This window comes from Budorcas taxicolor, chromosome 10 (assembly GCF_023091745.1).
Source record: "Budorcas taxicolor isolate Tak-1 chromosome 10, Takin1.1, whole genome shotgun sequence".
Taxonomy (NCBI): Eukaryota; Metazoa; Chordata; class Mammalia; order Artiodactyla; family Bovidae; genus Budorcas; species Budorcas taxicolor.
In genome coordinates, this window is record NC_068919.1 from 23,487,624 (window position 1) to 23,499,254 (window position 11,631).

An 11,631-nucleotide genomic window follows, 5' to 3' on the forward strand; every position below is an offset into this window, starting at 1 on the left:
ATTCAGGCTCAACATCAGATATAAAAACAACAGCTTTGTACAGACTTGTCCACCAGCTCTAGCCATTGCCTGAGATTTAGTCCTCATAACTTATCTCTTATTCCACATCACCCGTGGTTCTGCTTTTCTGATTGTGCCCTGACACAAAGTCTAAGAGGAAATGACTAAGGACATGGTTTTGATGGTGACTCCACACAACTAAACCCAGGTTTGTGATGAAGTAAATCTGCCAGTTTAAAGTATTATGGGATAATCTAGACAACTTTACACATGTTCTGTATGGTTGACTTAGAAATAAACTTAAAAAAAAAAAAAAGAAAAGCAATTCAGTATATTATATGGAGAAAAAAATTCAAGAGGAGAATGTATTAGTAGAAAGTTACTCTGGACACCTGTTTCCAATTACATAGAAGGAGCTTTTGTCTATAATTAAATCTTCTGATCCAGACCACAACTTAAACAACCACAGGACTATCATTTCTTGTCTGGGGTCTGTGTGCATTTCAGCTGGGATCCTACAGCAGGGGAGCTCTCTCTTATCAAGTTCTGGGTTTTTGTACAGCTTTTCCTATTACTTCAAGCACTGTGAGTCACGGAGAGCACAGAAGTACTTTGCAGAATCTTCCAGCTGTAAGGATGAAATGATGAGGCTGATGGATTTATCTGCTTTCTGGAAGTTTACAGAGTAGCGGCCATTCCTTGCATTGCTGTATTCTGAATACTGTTGAATAAGGTAAGTCATCTGTCCACTGGGAAGTTGCTTGTACCAAACAAGGTAGTAATAGCTCCAGCTTGTTTCATACCGACAATTCAGGGTGACTGATTGCCCCACTTGGCTGGATATATCTGGCTGGTCTTGAGTAACTTTCTGGGCCACACCAGATCCTGTGGGAAAAAAATCAGGAAACAAAGATGAAGCAGTGAATAAAATAGTGTAGGAGTTATTTAGGATCCAAAGACAAAAAATTAAATCCTAAGATGCTTGCTTTTCTCCAATCCTCATTGCCTCCCCAAGTCCCTGTGAAGCTCCACGTGCCTGTGTGCAGGCCTTTCACCCAGAACACTCGCACCCACATTCGAAAGCATCCCTACCAGAGAAGGTGAAGGCCAGGAACACCCAGAGCAGACTGGAGAGCGGCATGAGGCATGGATTTCCCTGAGCAAATGTGCTTAGTTCTGCCTGAAGCTGAGAGTTCAGTGTCTTTGAGTGCCTGGCAGCACATATACATACTACCCGATACCTGTGTGACTCCCCGGAACAGGAAGTGGGGGTTGTCATGTTCATAAACCACGTGGTCTGTGCACACACGGGAAAAAGTCTGGCTTACCACAAACCTTTACTTTGTCTGCTTGTCTTTCCCTGGTCATTAAACTAGGCAGATCCTGAAACAAGGCATGGAAAAAGCATCAGTATTAAAATTTGAGCTGAAGGGAACTGAATATTAAGCAAGTTGACATACATCAATAATTATTCAGCAAAATGGTTTTTCCAGCTGATTTAAAATATAATTTACTATAGCCTATGAAATGTTCTGTTATCTAATAACTGGTCATTTATTTAGCCTATACTTACTTTTCTCCATCCAGAATCTAATGACTCTTTAAGAAAACTTGCACATCTTAGGCTTCTTGGTGAACGGAAATTTTATTCAAAATAATTATTGTATCTCTTTGTCTTTGAGTTCTATGGCTCTATTTAGGTTTTTCAATAAATGAAAGTCAGTTCAGTTCAGTTCCGTCGCTCATTCGTTCAGACTCTTTGCGAACCCATGAATCGCAGCACGCCAGGCCTCCCTGTCCATCACCAACTCCCGGAGTTCACTCAGACTCGCGTCCATCGAGTCAGTGATGCCATCCAGCCATCTCATCCTCTGTCATCCCCTTCTCCTCCTGCCCTCAATCCCTCCCAGCATCAGAGTCTTTTCCAATGAGTCAACTTTTCGCATGAGGTGGCCAAAGTACTGGAGTTTCAGCTTTAGCATCATTCCTTCCAAAGAACACCCAGGACTGATCTCCTTTAGAATGGACTGTTTGAATCTCCTTGCAGTCCAAGGGACTCTCAAGAGTCTTCTCCAACACCATAGTTCAAAAGCATCAATTCTTCAGCACTCAGCCTTCTTCACAGTCCCACTCTCACGTCCATACATGACCACAGGAAAAACCATAGCCTTGACTAGACGGACCTTAGTTGGCACAGTAACGTCTCTGCTTTTGAATATGCTATCTAGGTTGGTCGTAACTTTTCTTTCAAGAAGTAAGCGTCTTTTAATTTCATGGCTGCAGGCTCTTGTTACCACCATTAAAATCATGACATAGAGTTGTTTCATCTCTCTAAAGAAACCCTCTTTTTACACCCTCCCGAGGCCTGCAATTCTTAACAATCCAGGTCACTACTGATCTCCTTTCATCTTTATATTTTGTCCTGTTGAGAATGTTGTAAAAGTAGAATCATACTACATATACAGTCATAAAATCCGGTAAGAGTAATCATATACCATTTAGCCTCTGAGATTGATGTTTTTACTCGGCATAACATCCTGAGACCCATCTGGACTACTGCATATATCAATGGTCTGTTCCTTTTAATCACTACAGACTGTCCCCAACTTGTGATAATTCAATTTAGAATTTTTGACTTTACAGTAGTGAGAGAGTGATATGCTTTCAGTAGAAACCATACTTGGAATATTGAAATTTTATCTTTTCCTGGGCTAGCAACATGTAGTATTATGTTTCCTGGTGATTCTGGGCAGCAAGAATGAGCTGAGCTCCTGGCCAGCCTCAAAATCATGAGTGGAAACAACTAACACATTTACAGCCATTTCATACCCATATAACCATCCTGATTTTCACTTTCAGGACAGTATTTATGCATAGCATAAGATTTTCATTATTTTAGTATAAAATAGACTGTGAGATGATTTTTTCCCCCACTGTAGGCTAATGCAAGTATTGGTCACATTTAATGGAAGCTAGGTTAAATATATTAGATGGATTTTCTTTTTTTTTAATTTTAATTGATTTTTATTGGAGTATAGTTGCTTAAAATGTTAGTTTCTGCAGTGCAGCAAAGTGACTCAGTTTTACATGTATATATTTATCTCCACTCTTTTTTAGATTTCCTTTCCATATTAAATGAACTTTTGACTTCCTATTGTTTCAACTTAAAATGATTTGTTGCAAAATAACCCTCTTGAAGTTGAGAAAGATGTATAAATAATATTTCATTGTGTGAATGTACTACAGGATATTTATCTGTTCATTCAATAAAGATCACTGGTTGATTTCCAGTATTAAGAATTCAGCAAGTGAATATTTAAGTGTATTTGAAATTCTTAGACTGTTTTCTAGAATGACTGGGCCATTCACCCACCAGCAATGCATGAGTGATCCAACTTCTCTGCATCCTTGCCAGAACTTGGTATTGTTGGTATTTTTAATTCTAGCCCTTATGACATATGTGAAGTGGTATCTCTTTGTGGTTTTAATTTGGATTTCCCTAATATAAATTTAGGGGCATATTCTTTGTATTTCCTACATAGATAATCATGTTACCAGCAAATAGTGGCAGTTTTACTTCTTCTTTCAGCTCCATAAGATCGTTACATCTACTTTCTTTATTGCGTTTGCTCCAACATCTAGCACTGTACCGAAAAAGGGACAAGAATGGACACTCTGGCTTTTTTCTCTTTCTTAGAGAAAATTATAGTCTTTTACTAGTAAGAGTACCATTAGCTATTGAGGAAATTCCCCACTATTCTTGTGATTCTCAGAGTTTTCATCATAATTGATTACTGAATTTTTGCAAATCCTTTTTCTCTGACTAGATTAATATGATGATATGATTCTTCTTTTCTACCCTGCTAATGTGAATTCTATCCATTGATTTTCAATATTAAAGTGTTTTGCACCCTTGAAAAAATTACATTTGTGCTTGGTATATTACTCATTTTACATATCAATGAACTTTACTTGGTAAAATATTTTCAGAAATTTGTGTCTATCTTCTAGATAAAAGATATTTCCCTGTAGTTTTCAGTTCTTTATGGTCTTTGTCTGATTTTGGCATCAGGGTAATATTAGCCTCATTAAATGAGTGAAGAATTATTTTCTTTCTATTGTCTGCAAGAAACTGTGTATAGTTCATGCTAATTCCTCTTCAATGTTTGACAGAATTTTTCAGTGACACTGAATCTGGGGATTTTTTTTTATTATTAAAATTCAATCCTCATAGACATCATGACTTCAGCTTTCTCTGGCCCCTGCTCTGAGGAGAGATGAGGAGAGACCGCTGGAGCCCACAGTGAGGTTTGGGGACAGACAGCAGGTGCTTCCAGAGCACTGTGCCTCTGCACAGAAGTAGGTTCCTGCATCTGAGAGCTGGGCAGCAGCGAGGTGCAGGGAGCTGTGCTGTCTGGTCTCTCCAAGCCGACCTGTCAGTCTCTGCTCCGTCTTCGCTTCTCCAGGCTTAGTTAATATCATCAAGAAGACAGGACTTCCCCCAGGCCTCTGCTTATACCACTGTAAGCTGGAAAATGTGCTTGAGGAATTGCAGTATGTGGTGAAGTTCTCCCCTTCTTGCAGAAGCAAGAATTCAGGAAAATGCTTTATCTGTTGTCCATTCATTTCTGTTCAGAAAAGCAATGAGAAGTAACAGAGAAAGTCTCATTAGATGTTTATTCTCTCAGCTGTAATGGTCTCTTTCATTCTTCTTGTATATTTTCTCCTTCTTTCCGTGTCTCCTTCCCCAACTCCCTCTATCTCCCACATTTTAGTTGTTATGTTTTTCTCAACATCCTGCTTTCAGTCAGAAAATCCCACTCCTACAGTTGCCTGCAGATAAGATTCCTCTGTGCTGAATTTTCTGGGAGCAATCAAACTCACCTGATATTTGTATCCATAAGATCAACACTGGTGCTAACAGTAGCATCTCCCTTTTCTTCCTCTTCAGAAAGAGTTGCTGAATCTGCCTGCTCCTAAAAGGATTTCCCTTGTATCAGCTTCTTCCAGACCCATAGGAATGTAGTCTCTACTGCCTTTAGGAAAGAAAATAGAAAGGAGTGACTACAATCTGAGACAGCCGGTCAGACTTACTACCTCATTACCCGCCCATCTTCCCCAGGGAGTGTCTCTGTTTGCAGATGCTGCCCCTCTGTGACTGGATCAAAAACTGCCGATCCAGTAATACCTGGCAAATAGTGGTTACTCACACATTTGTTGAATGATAAATAAATGTGTATGTTTACTTGTGTGAGAATTTGAATGCAAATGTCCCAAAGAGTAATTTAATTAATTACTCTTTAATTTAATCTAAAAATGCCCTTCCATGAATGTAAACAATCAGGAGTTGCTTGTAGCTATTTAGAAATGTCACCTTTGGAAAACTGTGGTAGCCCCAGTAGCCCTTGTTCTGCCATTACAAATTATCACAAATTTGATGGCTCCAAAAAGCAAGAATTGGTTCTCTACACTCTGGAGGTCAGAAGTCTGACAACAAGGTGTCAGCAGGAACAGACTCCTTCCAAATGAGGAGAGAATCTTCCCTTGCCTCTTCTGGCTTCTGGTGGCTCCAGGTCCTCCTTTGCTAGTGACTGTATACCTCCAGCCTCCTCCTCCATCGAGAAGACCTCACAAGGCCTTCTCACCTGTGTGTCTCATAAAAGGACACTTGTCACTGGATTGAGGCCCCACCAAGACAATCCAGTATGATTGGATTTTGATACCCTTTTCTCATACATTTATAAAGTTTCTGTGTTAAATAAGTTCACATTCACAGTTTCCATGGATTAGGATGTGAATGTATATTTTGGGGCCCACCTTCTAACTCACTATAGGATCTTTAATGTCTTTGAACTGTTGCCCTGCAGTTATATAAATGGTAGACATCTCAAAACTTCTTTAAAGTCAAAAGTAAATCTGAATCTGAATTACTTTATATATAGAAACAAAAAGAGAAGCAGGTTTAGGATGTAATGGAAAAGGAAAATCCCATGAGTTAACAAAGCTCTTTGAAATGCACATCATTGGGATAACTTTTCCTTTTCAGGCATGTTGGATTTGAACTCCAAATGAAGACAAATCTAGGAACGCTATGTTGGTGAAGGCTCCACTCCCACCCTAAAAGAGCAATGGGTCTGGAGCAGCACTCGGGGATGCTTTACAAGTTTCCTGGTCTTCATGCAGATCAGGAGCCCTACCGCAGTTTACACAGAAGGATGTAAACCAAGACAGAATAGTTACCCACTCGAGAAGGTTGCCCTTTCCCAGCTCACACCATCGTATTTGCCATAGCCCATCTCCGGGTCTTGTGCTGTGAAGGAAATATTTGCTAAATGAAAAGAAGGGAACCTGACCATGCTTTGGTTTGTGGACTAAAAGGAATCTCTTCATGCCTCGTAGGAAACAGTTTGAATGAATATAAATATAAGATGGCCCTCAGTAGCAAATATTCTTGTCAACCATCTTAAGAGGGGAACAGATTCAAGAATATTTATAATTAAAAGTTAGCAATATTATCCTCTAAGATTTCACAAAACCAATACAATATTGTAAAGTAATTAACCTCCAATTAAAATAAATAAATTTATATTTTTTAAAAAAAAGAAATTACTTTGCTGCACTGGGCTGTAAAGGTTGAGTACATATAAATGTTTTAAACAAGTACTTGGGAAAAACCATTCTGACCAAAGAGGACAGTATCTGCAAAGGTTCACATTAAGGAAAGAGCTTAATACTAGCATAAATGGTTTTATTTTAAAGTGGCTGATGTACATCTAGAGTATGTGGCAGAAAAGGGTGAATGAGAAAACTAGAAGAAACTCAGGGAAAAATTGTACATTGCCTTGTAATTCTTAATACAACATTTGATCTTTACAATTTCTAATGGTTCTTCATTATCCAAAGATGAGCAGGAAGCAAACTAACTTTATATGTTATTGTTATTATTATTGTTGTTATTGTTGTTCAGTCGGTAAGTCATGTCCAATTCTTTGTGACCCCATGAACTGCAGCACGCCAGCCTCCTCTGTCCATGGGATTTCCCAGGCAAGAATACTGGAATGGGTTGCCATTTCCTTCTCATATATATATATAAACTCTGTGGTCATGTAGAAGTCAGATTCAAAGAGTTGAGAATAAAGGCAGGAAGAGAGTGAAGAGGCCTTTGCAGTTATCTAAGTCAAAGATGCTAAATGCTTGGATTAGGGGGGCTGCAAGGAGTATAGAGATGAGGAAGTGGATGTGGGTGCTATTTGAGAAGTAAACTGACATGACCTTGATGGTTATTAAGGTCTATGTGCTTCATTAGCTCCCTGGTGCCAGTTTGCCACAAGGAATGTATTTATTCTATCAGCTCACGTGGAAACTAGTGGTCAAAGTTACCTCCAGTGACCCTGCTCCCTGATATCTGGGACCTTGTGTAGCCCCCGTACACACTGAAGCCAGGCTGTCTGCATGACTTACTGTAGTAAACAGATGAGCAGAAGTTCACATCATGCCAGTTCTGAGGCGAGAGGTGGCGACTCTTTGGCAGTTGGCACTTCTGTGGTTTTGGAAGCCCCGAGGCACAGTGTAGGATGCCCAGCTTCCTCAGGGGCACAGAGAGACCACATGCATGGGCCATAATCAGTCCTGAGAACATCTAAAGGAGAGATGAGCCCGGGCCTCTGAGATTTCAGCTGAGCCTCAGCTTGCAGTCAACCGCAGTAATTAAGTGAGTAAATTGAGGGATTCCAGTGCAACTGAGCCCCCTTTCACAGCACTGAGCAGAGGTATCATGAGATAATTAAACAGTAAGTTTTGAGGTGGTTTGTTGTGCAGCAAAACACAGTGACACTAAAGCCCATGAAGAGAATCCTGTTGAAGACTTGTGAGATATTAGCAAGAACAAAGTGTGCTTTTCCTCTCTCTGATTTCTGATTGTCTCTAAGAGCTGGACCTGAAACATCTGTCTGTTTCACCAAACTTCATTTCGCTTGTGGTCTGAGTGCTCCTGCCTTAGCAGAGAAGATTACCTGGTGATGATCAGGTGTGATAGGAGAAGGCAATGGCAACCCACTCCAGTACTCTTGCCTGGAAAATCCCATGGACAGAGGAGCCTGGTGGGCTGCAGTCCATGGGGTTGCTAAGAGTCAGACATGACTGAGCGACTTCACTTTCACTTTTCACTTTCATGCATTGGAGAAGGAAATGGCAACCCACTTCAGTGTTCTTGCCTGGAGAATCCCAGGGACGGGAGATCCTGGTGGTCTGCCATCTATGGGTTCTCACAGACTTGGACACGACTGAAGTGACTTAGCAGCAGCAGCAGCTCAGGTGATAAGAGCCTTGGGCCCCACAGAACAGGAGCAGGTGGTTGGTTGCTCATGTTGGGGCCCTACAGTAAACAGGGAGATGTGAGCTTTCCTTGTTCAATTTGATTTTTATATTTCATTCATTCTTCTCACTCCATGTGACTTTAAAAAATGAGGGACTATTTAAGAGGTCAGATCTGTGTCTCTATAAGTAACACAACAAACAGAATATTTTCAATATCAAATCCATTTGAGAACCCAAAGAAACTGAAAAGTTTGGCGCATGTTTGCTTGGTTACATATGACTTTCATAAAGACACAGGTATTTTTTAAGGAATCTCATTTCCATGTTTACATTTTCCCCATGTTTAGAACAGTAGATTTTCCAAGTTATGTGCCGCTGCATCCAGGAATTGATTACATGTGTGGAAAGTGCTTTATCTCCTTACCTCCTTAGGTGAGGAAGAACCCAGGGAATGTGGAATCACAGGTCAGTTTCAAGCAGCATTCTATACTGAAGTGCTGTACAAATGTAATCAATTTCTATATGTTCTTTGGTATGAAAAATACATGAAGCACTGTGTCGCAGCAACACACAGTATAGACAAATTTTGTCCCTGCTTTTTCTCTGTGCTTTGTTTCTGCCAATTCAGAGTTAGCTAAAACACAGGGTCTTCACTGATAGTATTAGAAATTTCTTCCATTGATCTTTAGGCCAATAATGTTGAAGATCCAGTTTGTGAAGTTGACCAGCAGCTCTTTTTTTGCACGTTGTTTAATTCCATTAACACTACTGTACAATGAACTACAGGTTCACCTCACTCACTTCTGTGCTCTACCTTCCAGTTCTATGCACATTCATATAGGAAAATGGGTTCAACTATATCCAATCTGATGGACAAATAGATTCATTACTGCCTTGTGAATGATCTTTGAAAAAGAATTCTTTCACATGAACGTCTCTTAAATAGTTTTGGTCTGAGGGATTTGTATGCAAACCAGTATTGTTTTTATAATATGTATTATCTTTCCTAAACATAATGACACTAATAAATCTTTTAAAATATGAATTTATGAAAGAGAGAGAGCACAATAGCACCATACTTCAGGAGGCTGGACAGAGGCTTGATATTAATTACTATTGTGTATGGTGGGGAGAAACCTGAAAGCATAAGCTATAAGATGAAGAGGCCCAGATGCAAACCCTGGAAAGACCCCAGAATTAGCAGCCTGTGCCAGAGGAGCCTGGCGGGCTACCGTCCATAGCGTCGCGCAGAGTTGGACACACCTGAAGCGACTAAGCAGCAGCAAAGCACCAATGCGGAATTAAGTGAGAGTGTTAGTCACTCAGTCGTGTCCAACCCTTTGTGACTCCATGGATGATAGCCCACCAGGCACCTCTGCCCATGGAATTATCCAGGCAAGAATACTGGAATGGGTAGCCATTCTCTCCTCCAGGGGATCTTCCTGACCCAGGGATTGAATAGGGCTCTCCTAATTGTGGGCAGATTCTTTACAGTCTGAGCCATCAGAGAAGCCCAATATGGTATTAAACTGGTGGCTTATTTGGAAATCTGTAAAATGAGCACAGGATCAGATAATTGATCAGCTTCATATACCTGGAAATTACTAAGTAAGAAACTCAGATCCTGCAGTTCAGTTACTTATTCATTATCACAGTTACAATATAAACTGGGGGAGAGACCAAGTTGAGTAGTGAGTTTCCCCTATCAATGCTTCTTCCAGATATCACAGTGATTTTTAAAAATGCAAACAACCACACAGTAAAGAAATGACATACAGATATTCATGTAGCGGGAAGTTTGAACTAAAGCAAACCAAAATCTCCAACGAGTTAAATGAGACAGAATTGACTGTTCTGGTATAAACCATGCAGACTTCCATGCCAGATGTGTGAGACAGCATATCCCCATATTACATTCATGCATATAAGGAAATACCATAAAGACTAGCTCTTAGGATGTAGCAATAGTGAAGGGTAAATATTACCCAGGAATAACCATATTATTTTAGATAGGTTTGAAAACTATCTAGTTTACTTGGAATCACAGGAAAAGAGGAGCCTAGGAATTGGAACCAATGATATGGCCAGTATACTGGTGGTAGTGGAGACTAGTGATGTTTAGGAACAGTCCAGTTAGTTGAGGGAGCTACAGTGACTGGAATGCCTGTTTATCTATGTTTATATTTCCCCCTGATTACTGAAAACACTGTCTTTCATTGAATTTCCCTTTTCCTCCTGACAATGGCTCTTCCTCAACGCTGGTCCCAGAGCAGCGGCAGGCATGGGTTTGGGTATGGGCTGCAGGGGGCTTAGTGGCACTGTGTGGAGGCACAGAGGTAGGTGGCTGAGTCTTCAGGCTGGGATCCTCTGACGTACATGGAGCTGTAGCCCTCCTTAGTATTCAGAGTGACTCTCACTCGTCCTTGATTCTTTTCGTCCCTATTTACACTTATTACAAACAGGTTCTTGAGTCCCTTTGCAGGTTCCCATATGTACCAGTGTAAAGCATAGAAAGAGCTGGAAGGGAAACTGCAGGTGAAATTGGTGCTCTCTCCTTCCTGAACCCACAGCAAGGGAGGACGCTGTTCCACAGTCAAGAGGCTGCTCACTCCTGTTCAGAAAGACAAGGTCACACATAGAAACTGATTTCTCTACAGTGTTCATTGCCTTCACACATTCCCAAATATTAGAATCCTGAGGTGCCTGACTGCATCTCCCTCCTTCCCCATCACCACCCAGATTGTTCAGAATGTCTTCAGCAGCCCCAGGACTTACGGCCAAGATGAAGCCACAAGATCAGCCATGAGGCTGGTAAAGGGTTCCTCTCCATTTATCCTGATCAAGTATCCTCAGCAGAGGAACGTTCTGCAGCCTAGATCTGTGAAACATGCTGCTTCAGAAAATAGGTTTCTGAACCTGGTTGCCCAACCAATCAGAGACAAGACCACATACACGTGCTAGAAACACACCAACCATTTCTGCCCTAGAATCAGTTGCCTGTGGTTCAAAATGAGGGATCAAACACTGCTTTCTTGAGACCAACTTCACAAACATTGACATGAGCTCACCACACAAAGAGAACTGACAACCTTTCAGAAGTCGGCTGCTTAATCATGGACTGCTTAATCAGGGCCTGCTACTATTGAACTTGAGAGAGTGGGATGGTAGTATGTGACATGAATCCTGCTTTGGTTAAGAATCTTTATATGTATTTTAAACAAAATTTTTAAAACTTTCAAATTCCCCAAATAGAAATGTTCACCCACATAACGTGCTGAATTTTCTTTTGCTTCATGTACATTATTCTAATATGAA

General features: G+C 40.6%; 1 gene segment (V, D, J or C); it reads right to left on the reverse strand.

Annotated features, from left to right (window-relative positions):
• Nucleotides 1-571: 571 nt before the first annotated feature.
• Nucleotides 572-1,141, reverse strand: LOC128054712 (T cell receptor delta variable 1-like). The segment is given in 2 exon segments: nt 572-885; nt 1,093-1,141. Coding segments are annotated over 2 exon segments (363 nt in total).
• Nucleotides 1,142-11,631: the final 10,490 nt, after the last annotated feature.